Below are 18,316 nucleotides of genomic sequence, written 5' to 3' on the forward strand. Positions count from 1 at the left end.
GCATCTGTTACTAAGCAAAGTGCCAAACAGACATGGAAATTATTATTAGGGTTACTGGAGAACTCAAAACAGTTACTATTATTTACCAGATAATGTATAAGCCTAACTACAGGGCCAGCATCGGTCACACGTATACAGAGGACTTTGTTGGCCGTAGTCCAAGCTTCATCCAACAACGCCAGGTGTATAGTGATCACGTAGACTGTCTAACAAAAGTGTTTTTGCTATTTTAGAAGCCAAAAACATATATTATACTGTTGAGGTATGCAGACCGTAGGTAAGGAAAGAAATATAATCCTCTAAATCCTATAAAATGCCAAAACACACCTGTATTCTGCTCAAAATCATCAAGCACTTTATCCAAATCAACAACTGCTGCTTGAAAGTAAGTATCCATCTTCCTATGCATCCACAACCAGTTTTCTTTGGCACCTGAAATAAAAGGGGATTTCTATATGTAAAACGCATACGTATACGTATACATATATATACACACACACACACACACACACACACACACACACACACACACACACACACACAGAGTAATCAAACCAAGATTTATAGGGGTTGTCTGTGATTACGGTTTTTATCTTGGTCAAAAGTGTCAATTTTACTAGCAGCCTAATGACCTCGTCACAAGCCTGCTCCATCCACTAGATCTGTGGTAACCCCCCCTCTGCTTGATGCAACGTGCGGAGGGAGGCAATCAGGGAGATGAAAAGACCAGTTTTAATAAAGATCATGTACAAACTTTTAGTAAAATTACCACTTATGAGCTAGAAAAAAAACAAAACAGTAATTCTGAGCAACCTTTTTAAAACCGTAAAGTATATTTCGTACACTACTACAGTAGACTACTATATCCCAAAATTAGGTGTGATGTATGATAATAACAATAAAAAATAGTGCAGATAAAAATTAGAGAAGTAACCCAAATCAACCAATATTGTCGCATCTTTCATATTCCACCTTGCAGAACTAATATAACCTAAAAGTGTAAGGCCCCATTACACACGAACGTGCTTTTGCGTCCACAATTCCCCCGAAAATCCACGGGAGAATTGCGGCCCCATTTATTTCTGCGGTCCAGGCTCATAGGAAATAATGGCCGCGGCCATGTGCATGGCCCGCGATTTGCGGGCGGCTCGCGGCTGACAGTCCGCTGCCGGCCGACCCGAAAATCACAGCCGTGCACATGGCTACAGTCGTGTGCATGAGGCCTAAACTAAACTAAAACCGGCTGTAAAATACAGAGCTGTTTTCAAGGGAAAACCGCCTCAGATTTTCAGCCACTTTTAAAGCATCAAACATTCTTTGGGAGCCGTTTTTGGAGCGGTTTTTCTATTGACACAATGAAAAACGGCTCAAGAAGTGACATGCACTTCTTTTTACAGGGCGTTTTTTACGCAACGTTTTTCCAAATGGCTGCGTACAAAAACGTCCCGTCTGAACGAACCACAGTTTTTTTTCCATTGAAATCAATAGGCAGATGTTTGGAGGCGTTCAGCTTCCATTTTTTCAGGAGTTTTTCAGGGCATTTATGCCCCGAAAAATGCATGAAAATATGTGAACATACCCTAAAGATAAATCCATTATATAACCCACATGTTTGGATCATTCCAAGGTTTAAACATGCTTCTTTATAATATATTATATATGCTTAAATGTAATTATAGCTTACCATGTTGCGGTTGCTTAGTTCTGAATACAGCTATGTTCACACTAGCATCATGGCTTCCATTTAGAACAGAAGCTATGACATTGTGATGGATCCAAATGATCACATGGACCACATTGACTTTAATGAAGGTTGCAGGCATTTTTTATGACAAGAGTAGCAGTGCACGGCTCTGAATGGTAGTGTGAACAGAGCTTAACGTTTTTAAATCAGTGCTTCAAGAGGAATACTGGTTTCAATTGGTGGAGCATGCTGCAATTATTATTTATTTTTTTAAGCTAATTCTGCATGTATTTACTACCGTGTTTTGATACCAATGTGCACAGAGAGTATCTGGCAGGCGAGGTGTGCAGTGTACGTATAGGTTCTTTTACATGGGCCTATTATCAGGCAAATGAACATTCATATGGACCCACATATGGACCCTAAAATTGCACAGGGCAACTATCAGCGGGTGAACGAGCAAACGCTCGTTCATCGGCTGATCATATAGTTTATGCGGCCAATAAATATTATCATTGTCGGCTGTAAACATGGAGATGTGCTGCCTGTATAGGGACGGACAATCGTAGTAATGAGCGCTCGTTCCCATACATAACCAATTATTGCTCTTTGTGAAAGGGGCAAACAAGCGCTGATCATTGAGCGGTCTCGCTGATCGGTGCTTGTTTTCATGACCCATATCAGGCCATGTAATAGGACCTTAATACAAACACAATGTAGGTCTTATTACTACATCAAATATAGGACCACAAATATATAAATTTCTGTTCTGATTAGTTCTGATTAGCGGTCATGTGACCGCACCTAGAGTAAATTTTTCATTTCCTGTGACGTTCTGTGTCTTTGCTCAGCCAGCACGTGTCTATTCAGAGGAACGGCGCGTCATCAACTACGTTTACAGGCAGGGGGCCAGGAGGATGTTTCACGAGTTTTTCAGAGCTCTGCCTCTGGTCCCACTGGCTGTAACTGTAGTTGATGACGCGCCGTGCCTCTGAATAGCCGGAAGTGCAGGCTGATCAAAGACACGGAGCGCCGACTCTGCTAGTACACGCCCCCTCCTCCTATTATCTCGTCGTCCACGCCGCCGCCTCCTCCTTCTTCACACTTGTAATTCCCGCACAGCCTGGCAGCCTTGTCAATCCACTAAAACGTCCATTCCGCTTACTTCGGCCACCAGGCCCCCTCCTTTATGTTCACAGCCCTAGCTGTGGTCTAGAGGGCCACCGCGGCGCGCCCTGCAGAGGGCCACCGCGGCGCGCCCTGCAGAGGGCCACCGCGGCGCGCCCTGCAGAGGGCCACCGCGGCGCGCCCTGCAGAGGGCCACCGCGGCGCGCCCTGCAGAGGGCCACCGCGGCGCGCCCTGCAGAGGGCCACCGCGGCGCGCCCTGCAGAGGGCCACCGCGGCGCGCCCTGCAGAGGGCCACCGCGGCGCGCCCTGCAGAGGGCCACCGCGGCGCGCCCTGCAGAGGGCCACCGCGGCGCGCCCTGCAGAGGGCCACCGCGGCGCGCCCTGCAGAGGGCCACCGCGGCGCGCCCTGCAGAGGGCCACCGCGGCGCGCCCTGCAGAGGGCCACCGCGGCGCGCCCTGCAGAGGGCCACCGCGGCGCGCCCTGCAGAGGGCCACCGCGGCGCGCCCTGCAGAGGGCCACCGCGGCGCGCCCTGCAGAGGGCCACCGCGGCGCGCCCTGCAGAGGGCCACCGCGGCGCGCCCTGCAGAGGGCCACCGCGGCGCGCCCTGCAGAGGGCCACCGCGGCGCGCCCTGCAGAGGGCCACCGCGGCGCGCCCTGCAGAGGGCCACCGCGGCGCGCCCTGCAGAGGGCCACCGCGGCGCGCCCTGCAGAGGGCCACCGCGGCGCGCCCTGCAGAGGGCCACCGCGGCGCGCCCTGCAGAGGGCCACCGCGGCGCGCCCTGCAGAGGGCCACCGCGGCGCGCCCTGCAGAGGGCCACCGCGGCGCGCCCTGCAGAGGGCCACCGCGGCGCGCCCTGCAGAGGGCCACCGCGGCGCGCCCTGCAGAGGGCCACCGCGGCGCGCCCTGCAGAGGGCCACCGCGGCGCGCCCTGCAGAGGGCCACCGCGGCGCGCCCTGCAGAGGGCCACCGCGGCGCGCCCTGCAGAGGGCCACCGCGGCGCGCCCTGCAGAGGGCCACCGCGGCGCGCCCTGCAGAGGGCCACCGCGGCGCGCCCTGCAGAGGGCCACCGCGGCGCGCCCTGCAGAGGGCCACCGCGGCGCGCCCTGCAGAGGGCCACCGCGGCGCGCCCTGCAGAGGGCCACCGCGGCGCGCCCTGCAGAGGGCCACCGCGGCGCGCCCTGCAGAGGGCCACCGCGGCGCGCCCTGCAGAGGGCCACCGCGGCGCGCCCTGCAGAGGGCCACCGCGGCGCGCCCTGCAGAGGGCCACCGCGGCGCGCCCTGCAGAGGGCCACCGCGGCGCGCCCTGCAGAGGGCCACCGCGGCGCGCCCTGCAGAGGGCCACCGCGGCGCGCCCTGCAGAGGGCCACCGCGGCGCGCCCTGCAGAGGGCCACCGCGGCGCGCCCTGCAGAGGGCCACCGCGGCGCGCCCTGCAGAGGGCCACCGCGGCGCGCCCTGCAGAGGGCCACCGCGGCGCGCCCTGCAGAGGGCCACCGCGGCGCGCCCTGCAGAGGGCCACCGCGGCGCGCCCTGCAGAGGGCCACCGCGGCGCGCCCTGCAGAGGGCCACCGCGGCGCGCCCTGCAGAGGGCCACCGCGGCGCGCCCTGCAGAGGGCCACCGCGGCGCGCCCTGCAGAGGGCCACCGCGGCGCGCCCTGCAGAGGGCCACCGCGGCGCGCCCTGCAGAGGGCCACCGCGGCGCGCCCTGCAGAGGGCCACCGCGGCGCGCCCTGCAGAGGGCCACCGCGGCGCGCCCTGCAGAGGGCCACCGCGGCGCGCCCTGCAGAGGGCCACCGCGGCGCGCCCTGCAGAGGGCCACCGCGGCGCGCCCTGCAGAGGGCCACCGCGGCGCGCTCTGCAGAGGGCCACCGCGGCGCGCCCTGCAGAGGGCCACCGCGGCGCGCTCTGCAGAGGGCCACCGCGGCGCGCTCTGCAGAGGGCCACCGCGGCGCTCTCTGCAGAGGGCCACCGCGGCGCGCTCTGCAGAGGGCCACCGCGGCGCGCTCTGCAGAGGGCCACCGCGGCGCGCTCTGCAGAGGGCCACCGCGGCGCGCTCTGCAGAGGGCCACCGCGGCGCGCTCTGCAGAGGGCCACCGCGGCGCTCTCTGCAGAGGGCCACCGCGGCGCGCTCTGCAGAGGGCCACCGCGGCGCGCTCTACAGAGGGCCACCGCGGCGCGCTCTACAGAGGGCCACCGCGGCGCGCTCTACAGAGGGCCACCGCGGCGCTCTCTACAGAGGGCCACCGCGGCGCTCTCTACAGAGGGCCACCGCGGTGCTCTCTACAGAGATCAAACTTATACTGGTTAGAAGGTTAGTAGGGGTTTTAGGGAAGGCAAACTAAGGCTGGGGGGACGACGACACTTTTTAGGGAAAAAAAATAATTCTAGCCAACTCCTTTAAGGGTATATTCAGATGGTGTGGTTAAATCCCAGTTTATTAATGTGAGATTTCTGCAAAATGCAGCATTTAAAAAAAAAAGTTTGCCCGGTTTGGTGGTAATTGACCGCGATTTGATAGAACAACCTAAACTTTTTTTTATTGCTTTAATCCACCTAAAACAATAATGAGGCAACATAAAATGTTTTACCATTTGATGAATGCAGCCCTATGTCTCTATGGTCACAGGCTACATAAAAATAAAAACCCTGTCTAATCCTGCATGATAACCCCTGTCCATATGCTTTATCAGGGCAGACAGATATCATAGATCCCATGGGTTCCCCTTTAGCCAGATCGAAACCCTCGTATATCAAATTACAGTCGGCAGAACATCTCTATTAAACTCTACTATTCTGGTGATACTGCATTAGTACCGGATGAAGGACTTCATTTGAGTTCTGCAAGAACGCCAAAGCGAATCTGTACCTGGCCCGGCTAGAAGCGCCATTCCTCCACTGACTGCTATGTGCAGTGTGCATAGAATTGCTCTATAGCGATAGTTTAGCATTCTCATAGGCAGATGTTTTATACACCAATCTTTTCACATATTAGTTCTGTATATGTAAGGTCCCATATACAATGCTAATGTTAGTCAATGGGGGCCACCTTTACACATTTTATAATAGAGCATGTTCTGTTGAAAGGCAAATTCTTTCCAACAAGCCTGTAAAAATATGGAGCACCTGTATATTCCTTCCGTATCCGCAATGAGGGAAGAGATACAGATGATAACCCTGATGTAAATACATATATGAATATGGCTGAAAACTGCAGAAATCTCATAAAGCTTCCTGATATAACAGTTACAAATCTGGGTTCACATTGTACATTTTTGGTGTATTTCTTTACGCTGCCACAAAAAGGGTTTTAGTTGTAAGCCTATGACCAATAAATTCCAAACCAGATTACTGCTGAAACATTTAAAAAACGCATTCGGTTTTTTAGACGCGTTTCTTTTGGCAGCGATTGTGCATTATTGTTGCGCTTTCAATGTGAACCCCGCCATATAGTAGGCACATAAATACAAGTTGATCCTTTCTGTTCATATTCAGCACCTTAACCCCTTCCCGCTCCTGGACGTACTATTAGATCATGGTAGCTGTATCGTTCTCGCTCCATGACCTAATAGTACGTCACACGAGTAACGGCCATTTTGGCTGTCCTCCCGACACATGCAGGAGCTGTGACAGCTGCTGTCTTGTACAGCAGCTGCCGCAGCTCCTACAGCGGGGACCGATCGCTGTGTCCCCGCTGATTAATCCCTTAAAAGCCGCTTTCAATAGCGACCGCGGCTTTTTAGGGGTTAACCCACCATCGACGGCCCGCTACACGATAGCGGCCGGATATGGTGGCTATGGCAACCAGACACCTAACAATGGCGTCCGGCTATGCCATCTACGGACCCACTATGCTTGCTGTCAGTGAGTAGCTCACAGCTCTAATACACTGCACTATGCATGTAGTGCAGTGTATTAGAATAGCGATCAGGGCCTCCTGCCCTCAAGTCCCATAGTGGGACAAAGTAATAAAGTTGTGTAAAAATAAGAAAATAAAACTTTTAAAAGTAAAAATCCTCCTTTTTCCTTATCAGTCCTTTATTATTAATAAAAATAAACTATACATAATTGGTATCGCCGCGTCCGTAACGGCCTGAACTACAAAATTATTTCGTTATTTATCCCGCGCGGTGAACGCCATAAAAGAAAACAATAAACACTTCACCTCCCTAAAAACTGAATAGAAAGAGATCAAAAAGACGCATGTACCTAAAAATGGTACTGATCGATACTACAGTTCGTTACGCAAAACAGAAGTCCTCGCACGGCTTTATTGATGGAAAAATAAAAAAGTTCTGGCTCTTAGAATAAGGTAACACAAAAAGTAAATGATTTTTTACAAAAAGTATTTTATTGTGCAAACGCCATAAGACATAAAAAAAACTATAAACATCTGGTATCGCCGTAATCGTATCGCCCCGCAGAATAAAGTGAATGTGTCATTTATAGCGCACAGTGAACGCCGTAAAAATAAATAAAATAAAAAAACAATAGTAGAATTGCTGTTTTTTAGTCACTTAAAAATAGAATAAAAACTGATCAAAAAGCCGCATGCACCCCATGAAAACTACAATGAATTCCTCAAGGGGTCTAGTTTCCAAAATGGGGTCACTTTTGGGGGGTTTCCACTGTTTTGGTACCACAAGACCTCTTCAAACCGGACATGGTGCCTAATAAAAGGGAGGGCTCAAAATCCACTAGGTGCTCCTTTGCTTCAGAGGCCGGTGCTTCAGTCCATTACCGCACTAGGGCCACATGTGGGATATTTCTCAAAACTGAAGAATCTGGGCAATAAATATTGAGTTGCGTTTCTCTGGTGAAACCTTTTGTTTTACAGAAAAAAATGGAATAAAATGGATTTTCGGACAAAAAAAAAAAAAAAAAGAAATATGTCAGTTTCACCTCTACTTTGTTCTAAATTCCTGTGAAACACCTAAAGGGTTAATAAATTTTCTAACTGCTGTTGTGAATACTTTGAGGGGTCTAGTTTCTAAAATGGGGTGTTTGATGGGGGTGTCTAATATATGGGCCCCTCAAAGCAACTTCAGAACTGAACTGGAACCTAAAAAAATAAATGAGGCAATACTTTGCTTCTTACATTATACTGATAATGAGCAGTGCCCACCCCGAGATGACCCCAGTTTTGACAGTTTGTATAAACGGAGACCCCTATTAGACAGTTTCAGTGCCCGGTTTTCCCAAGCATACACCCCCTAGAAGTGTATTTCTATTGAGGAGTCCTTAGTACATTTTAAAGGCAGGATTCAATTCCACCAATACCTGCCAGGTAAGAGGGCAAGGTATAGGATTTGGTGCACCCACTGCTGGACCAGGGTTACCACTAGGGTTACCACCTCTACCTCGATAAGTTTTATACCAGCTTCCCACCCTTCAAGTGCCTCGCTTCCAGAAGTCCAGTGCGGCACTGCTAGAAGAAATCTGAGAGGCCTCCCTAAGACTCTGCTTGGGCAAACACTCAGAAGGGGTGAAAGCAGGGCACATTCTAGCAGCAACATATTGTGTGTGAAGTACAAGGACAAGACAGATGCCACACCAGTACCCATGTACCTGTACGAGGTACCAGTACAGAGACCCCCAAACCAGACTGCATCCTGGACTACAATAGGTACATGGGAGGGGTGGACTTGTCAGATCAAGTCCTGAAGCCCTACAGCGCCATGCGGTCTGGTGTAAGAAGCTGGCCGGGCACCTCATACAGATGGCATTGTACAATGTGTACGTGCTACATCGATGTACAGGCCAGAGGAGAACTTTCCTGGAATTTCAAGAGATGGTTATCAAGAACCTAATCTTTAGGGACCAGGAAGGGAGGGCACCCAGTACTTCTGGAAGCGAGGCCACACGCATCGTACCAGGGCAACACTTTCCAGGAGAAGTTCCCCAAACTGGCAAGGGAAAAGTCAAAAGAGGTGCAAAGTCTGCTATAAGAGGGGGAAAAGGGAGGACAATATATCAATGTGACACGTGTCCCGAAAAACCAGGGCTCTGTATAAAAGAGTGTTTTAACATTTATCATACATCTCAGATTTTTAATCTACCCTGATGCACTCCACACAGCTTATCCCCCTCATCTTTCCCTTCTGAGCCCTGCCATGTGCCCAGGCAACAGATAACACTCACATGTAGGGTATTGCCGTATCCAGGAGAACCCACATTACAATTTATAGGGTGTAATATCTCCGGTGACGCATGCTCGGCACAACATATTGGAAACTGAAATGGCATACATATATAGAAAATTGCAAATCTCACACTACACCATCTGCTGCGCATTAGCTTTTACACAATACTTGTGGAGTCAAAATGCTCACTGCACCTCTAGATGAATGCCTTAATGGGTGTCGTTTCCAAAATGGGGTCACTTCTGGTGGGTTTCCATTGCTTTGATACCTCTGGGGCTCTGCAAATGCGACATGGCACCCGAAAACCAATCCAGCAAAATCTGGACTCCAACAAACACATAGCGCTCCTTTCCTTCTGAGCCCTCCCATGGGCCCAAACTGCAGTTTATCACCACAAATGGGGTATTGCCAAACTCAGGACAAATTGGGCAACAAAATGGGGTAATTTATTTCTTGTGAAAATATCAAATTTTAATAAAAAAATGACATCTTATTGGAAAAAAGCCATTTTTTTTTAATGTCACAGCCCAATTCAAATACGTGCTGTGAAAAAACTGTGTGGTCAAAATGGTAACAACAACCATACATGAATTCCTTGAGGGGTGTCGTTTCCAAAATGGGGTCACTTTGAGGATTCCTACTGTTTTGGCACCTCAACACCTCTTCAGACCTGGCATGCTGCCTAAAATATATTCTAATAAAAAAAAGGAGGCCCCAAAATGCACTAGGTGCTTCTTTACTTCTGGGGCTTGTGTTTTAGTCCACGAGCACACTACAGACACATGTGGGACATTTCTAAAAACTGCAGAATCTGGACAATACATATTTAGTAGTGTTTCTCTGGTAAAACCTTATAGGTTACAGAAAAAAAATGGAATAAAATTGAAATTCAGCAAGAAAAATGCAATTTGCAAATTTCACCTCCACTTTGCTTTAATTCCTGTGAAATGCCTAAAGGGTTAAAAAAAACTTTCTAAATGCTGTTTTGAATACTTTGAGGGTGTAGTTTTTAAAATTGGGTGTTTTATGGGGGTTTCTAATACATAGGCCCCTCTAAGCCACTTCAGAACTGAACAGGTACCTTAAAAAAAGGATTTTGACATTTTCTTAAAAATATGAGAAATTGCTGTTTATGTTCTAAGCCTTGTAACGTCCAAGAAAAATAAAAGAATGTTCAAAAAACGATGCCAATCTAAAGTAGACATATGGGAAATGTGAACTAGTAACTATTTTGGGTGGTATAACCGTCTGTTTTACAAGCAGATGCATTTAAATTCAGAAAAACGCTGTTTTTTCATAATTTTCTCTAAATTTTGCAATTTTTCACAAATAAACACTGAATATATCGAACAAATTTTACCACTAACATGAAGCCCAATGTGTCACGAGAAAACAATCTCAGAATCGCTTGGATAGGTTTAAGCATTCCGACGTTATTACCACATAAAGTGAAATATGTCAGATTTCAAAAATGGGCTCTGAGCCTTAAAGAGGCTCTGTCACCACATTATAAGTGGCCTATACTGTACATGATGTGATCGGCGCTGTAATGTAGATTACAGCAGTGTATTTTTAATTTAGAAAAACAATCATTTTTGACAGTTATGACCTATATTAGCTTTATGCTAATGAGTTTATTAATGAACAACTGGGCGTGTTTTACTATATGGCCAAGTGGGCGTTGTACAGAGAAGTGTATGACGCTGACCAATCAGTGACCAATCAGCGTCATACACTTCTCTCCATTCATACAGCACATAGCGATATAGCTATATCGCTATGTGCAGCCACATAAACACACTATAACGTTACTGCAGTGTCATGATAATGAATATACATTACCTCCAGTCAGGACGTGAGGTGTATTCAGAATCCTGACCACTTCTCTGCACTTCTGTGATTTACAGCATAGCAGGCGTAGTCTCGCGAGATTACGCTGTAAGCGGTCATTTACAGCGAGATCTCGCTGTGCTGTGCTGTAAATCACAGAGACGCTACAGAAGTGGTCAGGATTCTGAATACACATAACGTCCTGGCTGGAGGGAATGTATATTCATTGTCAGGACACTGCAGCAACGTTATAGTGTGTTTATGTGGCTGCACATAGTGATATAGCTGTATCGCTATGTGCTGTATAAATGAATGGAGAGAAGTGTATGACGCTGATTGGTCACTGATTGGTCAGCGTCATACACTCCTCTGTACAACGCCCACTTGGTCATATAGTAAAACACGCCCAGTTGTTCGTTAAGAAACTCATTAGCATAAAGCTAATATAGGACATAACGCAGTCAAAAATGATTGTTTTTCTAAATAAAAAAAACTGCTGTAATCTACATTACAGCGCCGATCATATAGTGTACAAGATAGGGCACTTATAAGGTGGTGACAGAGCCTCTTTAAGGCCAAAACAAGGCTGCGTCCTTAAAGGGAAAGTGTCATTAATTTTTTTTATTTTTTTTTAATAATATTGATTTTAATGTAATATTTTACTTCTCTATGAGGGCTGCCATTTTTTTTTTTCCATCTCTGTATGTGTCGATTAACGACACATACAGAGATGGAATACGGCACATACAACCCCATAGAGAATGTGAACGGGAGCCGTTCCATTCGCAGTTGCGTGCACCGTCTATGTGGGAACGGTGCATGCGCCGCTCCCACACAGACCAAAACGAAGCTTGTTCGTAGAGTGAAATCCAGCGCTATTTTCATGTGGACCGGAAGCCGCTGCCGGACAGTAAGATGACAACTTCCGGCCGCGGCTTCCAGCCATATGTTCAACGAAGCAAAGGCGCAAGGAAGAGGAGCGTAGACCAGCGGAGGCGGCGGCAGCAGGAGCAGGTAATTTATGTTCGGGTGTATTATGTTCGAGTATTACTGTCTGCTGAGCCCTGTATCTAATCCTCCTACACTGTGCAGTCGCTCAGAAAATGGCGGCACACAGTGTAGGAGGTTTGAAGACATTCAAACCCTTCCTTCTCCTGGCACTAGCCAGAAGAAGGGAGGGGGGATTGTGTGAGGACACTAGAGGAGAGTGTGTCCACCCCAAATTTGCAGCATACATCAATGAGGTTGCTTCACCACAGTGACCATGCTGCAATTTTGGGAAATGCTCCCTCTAGTGGCCAGCACATGGAAATGTTATAAATTAGAATCTAATTTATAATATTTCCTGACATGTGAAATTTTTTAAAAAAAATTAAAACAATGTGTAATCACTTAAGTAATAATTATTTAACTGAAAGAAAAAAATAATTTCTAGCGACACATTCCCTTTAAGGGGTTAACCCCTTCCCGCTCCTGGACGTACTATTAGGTCATGGTAGCTGTATCGTTCGCGCTCCATGACCTAATAGTACGTCTCGGGAGTAACGGCCGTTTCGGCCGTCCTCCCGACACATACAGGAGTTGTGACAGCTGCTGTCTCGTACAGCGGTTGTCGTAGCTCCTACAGCGGGGACCGATCACTGTGTCCCCGCTGATTAACCCCTTAAAAGCTGCGCTCAATAGAGATCGCAGCTTTTTAGGGGTTAAGGTGCCATCGCTGGCCTGCTACACGATAGCGACCGGCGATGGTGACTATGGCAACCGGACACCAAACAATGGCGTCCGGCTATGCCATCGACGGAAGCCTAGAGGGTCCTGACAAAGTCAGGACCCACTATGCTTTCTGTCAGTGAGTAGCTGACAGTTCTAATACACTGCACTACGCATGTAGTGCAGTGTATTAGAATTGCAATCAGGGCCTCCTGCCCTCAAGTCCCCTAGTGGGACAAAGTAATAAAGTTAAAAAAAATAGGTGTGTAAAAATAAAATAAAATCTGGACTCCAACAAACACACAGCGCTCCTTCCCTTCTGAGCCGTCCCATGGGCCCAAACGGCAGTTTATCACCACAAATGGGGTATTGCCGCACTAAGGACAAATTGGGCAACAAAATGGGGTATTTTGTTCCCTGTGAAAATAAGAAATTTTGATCACAAATGACATTTTATTGGAAAAAAATGACATTTTTTTAATTTCACAGCCCAATTAAAATAGGTGCTGTGAAAAAACTGTGCGGTCACAATGATAACAACCACCATAAATGAATTCCTTGAGGGGTGTAGTTACCAAAATGGGGTCAATATTGGGGGATTCCTACTGTTTTGGCACCTCAACACCTCTTCAAACTTGGCATGCTGCCTAAAATATATTCTAATAAAAAAGAGGCCCCAAAATGCACTAGGTGCTTCTTTGCTTCTGGGGCTTGTGTTTTAGTCCAGTAGAGCCACATGTGGGACATTTCTAAAAACTGCAGAATCTGGACAATACATATTTAGTAGTGTTTCTCTGGTAAAACCTTCTGCGTTACAGAAAAAAATTGAATAAAATTGAAATTCAGAAAGTAAAATGAAATTTGCAAATTTCACCTCCACTTTGCTTTAATTCCTGTGAAATGCCTGAAGGGTTAAAAAAAACTTTCTAAATGCTGTTTTGAATACTTTGAGGGGTCTAGGTTTTAAAATGGGGTGTTTTATCAGGGTTTCTAATACATAGGCCCCTCAAAGCCACTTCAGAACTGAACAGGTACCTTAAAAAAAAGGCTTTTGAAATTTTCTTAAAAATATGAGAAATTGCGGTTTAAAGGGAACCTGTCACCAGCATTTCACCTATTGAACTTTACTTATACCTCAATGGCCGCTGCTATCAAAAGTTCATTGCCGTTATCCCCTCTCCTAAACTCCTCCTCCAACTGTAAATAACGGTCTGCAAACATTTCACGCCTTTTATCGTAATAATCCGGTGTCCCTTTGTGCGCACACCCCAGAAGAGAACATCAATGCACAAGCGCGGGATTTTGTATGCTGGGGGAAGGCGAGGAGCTGTCAATCAAAAGTAAGAAAGCAGGGTAAAGTCGGAAAGACTTGAGGAATGAAGATATGACTCTTTTCAAATGAAGATTTGACTCTTTTCTGCTCATTAGCATACGGTGTGGGAACACTAAAAAACTGAATACTAAAGCTATAGAGCCGACTAAGACAATTATAGGTTATATAGAAATGATTTTTCCTCCACTACCACCAGTTATTGCTGGTTTAATAGGTGAAATGCTGGTGACAGGTTCCCTTTAAGCATTCCGACGTTATTACCACATAAAGTGAAATATGTCAGATTTGAAAAATGGGCTCTGAGACTAAAGGCCAAAACTAGGCTGCGTCCTTAAGGGGTCAAAGGGGTTGTCCAGCAAGAACAATTCTCTTTTCTAAAAGTAGCCCTAAGGGGATCAACTGTAGGAAGCTGCCGGTACCCACACATTTTCTATGCAGGGAAATGTAATATTACACACTGCACAATCAACTAAATGTGTGACTACGTACTGCATGGTCACGCTATGCCCACACCAAAGTGGCAGCGGATAGTGGGTAACATTCTTTTGTATGGAGCTGTAATAAAGCTGCCATAGAAGTGCTTCAGCCCTCTTCTGTACCCCCATAGGCCTCCGATTTCATAGAGATTTTTTCTGTCAGATTCCATACGAATCAGACAGGAAAAATAAATCGGGGAATGCGCTATTGGACTCCAAAGAAAGACCCTGTAGGGCTCTGGACAAAGGAGTCATACAGGCTCCAAGCACCAGGCTCTGTATACATACTTATTATAGATTATTAGCCGGCCCTACTATTGCTGGGTCTTCCCTACCGTTCAGACTCATAGTATGTTTCCCTTTCATTATTAAAGGGGTTGTCCAGTTCTAAGAATTGAATGGCCTATCCTAAAGATAAGCCATCAATATCTTAAACGGACGGGGTCCGACTCCCAGGACCCCTGCCAATTAGCTGTTTTAAAGGGGCCGAAGGGAACTGCTTCCCCTTCATTTCCTTTATCGCTCACACTGTGAATCGCTGACATGATTGTAGTGGTGGGTCACTGTATTACAGTGAAATTAATAAAAGAAGGCTGTAATACAGCGAACCGCCGATATAAGCGCGTCATCGATTCAATGTGAGCATTAAGGGAAATGAAGGGGAAGCAGAGCCCTGTGGCCCCTTCAAAACAGCCGATTGGCGGTGGGGTGCCAGGAGTCGTACTCCGTCCGTTTAGATATTGATGACCTATCCTGAGGATAGGCCATTCATTTCTTAGGACTGGACAACCCCCTTTAAAGGAGTTGTCCTATTTCAGCAAATTAATGTTATTTTTTGTCTGATTAAATGGTATACAATTTTCCAATATACTTTCTGTATTTCTCATGGTTTTCAAGATCTCTGCTTGTTGTTATTTAGTAGGAACATTCATTGTTTACTTCGAGGGGATAAAATGGTTGTGATGGACACATAGGTGCATGGTTCGTTACAAAATACCGCTCTGATAGACATACTGTAAAGAGCCATGCACCTGTGTGTCCATCACATGACTATGGACAGAATTTTATCCCCTCGAAGTAAACAATGAATGTTTAATAACTGCATTCCCCCCCCCCCCCTCCAACTAAGGCCAGACATGGAGACACGCAGGTAAAGATTTTGGTGCACGGTTCCTGTTCTACTTAATAGGACCCGTGCAGAAGTCTTTGGGTGCGTGTGGTCGCCTTGACAACATTTCCATCCAGCGAGCTGCTTTCTTCTCTCTTCACCCGATGGAAGAACACAATTATAGAGACATTAGGCTACATTCACAGGAACGTGGCAAACCTCAGACATTAGGCTACATTCACAGGAACGTGGCAAACCTCAGACATTAGGCTACATTCACAGGAACGTGGCAAACCTCAGACATTAGGCTACATTCACAGGAACGTGGCAAACCTCAGACATTAGGCTACATTCACAGGAACGTGGCAAACCTCAGACATTAGGCTACATTCACAGGAACGTGGCAAACCTCAGACATTAGGCTACATTCACAGGAACGTGGCAAACCTCAGACATTAGGCTACATTCACAGGAACGTGGCAAACCTCAGACATTAGGCTACATTCACAGGAACGTGGCAAACCTCAGACATTAGGCTACATTCACAGGAACGTGGCAAACCTCAGACATTAGGCTACATTCACAGGAACGTGGCAAACCTCAGACATTAGGCTACATTCACAGGAACGTGGCAAACCTCCGACGTGAAAAACTGCAGTTTCACATTCGAGGTGCACCCGTTATCATGGGTAGACCAGACACTATAAAGGAATGCGTGAAGTGCAACAAAAAAAAAAGGGACTTGTTCTATTTTTTCACGGACCCTTCACAAGCTCCATTGAAACAACGGTCGTGTGAATGGCCCCATTGAAATACATGAGTCCGTGTGGCCATCACCCAGACGTGATACACGCTCATCTGAATGAGCCTTAACTCTTGCTACGGGTCAGTGCCAACTCCAATTCACTTACTCAGCACCTGAGGCAAATACCCGTGGGGTAGTAACTACTCTCTTCTGTGTCCCCCTAAGGCAATGTTTACATCACATTTGACGTATATGTTTGGAAAAAGCTCCCGACGTATGCATTAAACGTAGGCTGTGACCGCTTCCCTAACAGTGGCACCCGTCATAGACTTTAATGTTATCCGTTAAATGGATACATCTTGAACTGGGGTCATAAGAGTTGATTACAGATTTGTTAAACGGATACCATTATAGGCGATGGGTGACAGAGGTCACTATTAGGGTATGTTCACACGGCCTATTTACGGACGTAATTCGGGCGTTTTTGCCCCGAATTACGTCTGAAAATAGCGCCTCAGTAGCGCTGACAAACATCTGCCCATTGAAAGCAATGGGCAGACGTTTGTCTGTTCACACGAGGCGTAATTTACGCGCCGCTGTCAAAAGACGGCGCGTAAATAGACGCCCACGTCAAAGAAGTGACCTGTCACTTCTTTGGCCGTAATTGGAGCCGTTATTCATTGACTCCAATGAATAGCAGCGCCAATTACGCCCGTAATTGACACGGCGTTCAAGCGCCTGCACATGCCGGTACGGCTGAAATTACGGGGATGTTTTCAGGCTGAAACATCCCCGTAATTTCAGCCGTTACGGACGCCCTCGTGTGAACATACCCTTAGGCATCCAGTGCCCATACATTATAATGGTATAAGGCATGAAAAGCCCATGATGTAGACCTTAGACACCTACCTGTGGCATACGTCACCCGTAAGCTACAATGTTACGTTTACAGTATACGTTTTTTCCAAGATCTGGAGGGATGTATTCCAGTCTTTTAAAAAAAATCTACACTGATGTATACCAGCGCGACGGAGGATATCTTCTATCCTCTGTCAGACTAATGGAACCCTATGGACATTTGTAGCGCGTACGACATGAGCTTTCGCAACGCACGCACGCTAAAGGTAGAAGAAACATAATGTGCACAAGGCCGAACAGGAAATATAGAAAGGGAAACCAACTTATTTGTATGTGAAAAAGGAACTGCCAGCAATGGTGAAATTACACACACACACACACACATTATATATATATATATATATACACACACACATTTTATATATATACACACACATTACTATTTATCTGATAGTATTACAGTACAGTTAACAGACTACTAGAAATACGTTGAGACCAGCAGACATACTGCACGTTATATATAGGATCTGCCTCCTAGTTCCAGACATATTGGTGAACACAAGTCTGGCTCTGGTATAGGACTTTATTCGCCTTATAAACATGGCACCTTGTATTACACAGCTCAGTATCATTGTGGCTTTGTACGGCCGCTGAGCCCACACCGCACATGACAGTATACACCGCCGCTCAGTAACGAAGCACAATTGCCCCTCTCACCTCCTGAGTCACCCCGGCCTCATTCTGCCCCTCTATCTGCGCTTCTGCCTCTCAGGTTCCTTTCACCTCTGACGTCACGAATCCCCGCCTCTCCATCATGTGAGTGGACGACGTCGCAGTCACATGGCCGCTGAGAAACGTTGTGAGTCATGTGATCTGGAAGTAGTGCCCAGTAATGGGTAGAGGCGTGCTGATGTGAGTTGCTCGTGTCAATGGAAGCTGGATGATAGATCGATCGCTACATAGATTGAATACAGCAGAAAGTTAGTGGATAGATATGAATTAGATAACTAGCTAATATAGAGGTTGACTAAAGGATAGATAGATAGATAGATAGATAGATAGATAGATAGATAGATAGATAGATAGATAGATAGATAGATAGATAGATAGATAGATATAGGTCTGAGATAGAACTATATATACATAAATATTAGATAGATATAGATCTGAGATAGAACTATATAGATATGAGATAGATGATAGATAATAAACTCATCACTCAGCAGCAGAATAACATGAATATGGCCGGGGATCCACTGCGACATATTATATGGACTGTCAAGCAATATCATTGAATGTCGC

At 47.2% G+C, this 18,316-nt stretch overlaps 1 protein-coding gene across 4 annotated transcripts in view; it reads right to left on the reverse strand.

Annotated features, from left to right (window-relative positions):
- Positions 1 to 17,819, reverse strand: part of ZFYVE16 (zinc finger FYVE-type containing 16) — an 86,572-nt gene extending 68,753 nt beyond the window's left edge. For all 4 annotated transcript variants that reach the window (XM_075837869.1, XM_075837889.1, XM_075837879.1 and 1 more), the window contains exons 1-2: positions 17,732 to 17,819; positions 328 to 432 (exon numbers count right to left, since the gene is read on the reverse strand). In XM_075837869.1, the coding sequence (XP_075693984.1) occupies positions 328 to 409 (82 nt within the window). In that variant the 5' untranslated portion in view covers positions 410 to 432; positions 17,732 to 17,819. The remainder of the gene's footprint in view (positions 1 to 327; positions 433 to 17,731) is intronic.
- Between the last annotated feature and the right edge of the window lie 497 nt (positions 17,820 to 18,316).

This window comes from Rhinoderma darwinii, chromosome 1 (assembly GCF_050947455.1).
Source record: "Rhinoderma darwinii isolate aRhiDar2 chromosome 1, aRhiDar2.hap1, whole genome shotgun sequence".
Lineage (NCBI taxonomy): Eukaryota > Metazoa > Chordata > Amphibia > Anura > Rhinodermatidae > Rhinoderma > Rhinoderma darwinii.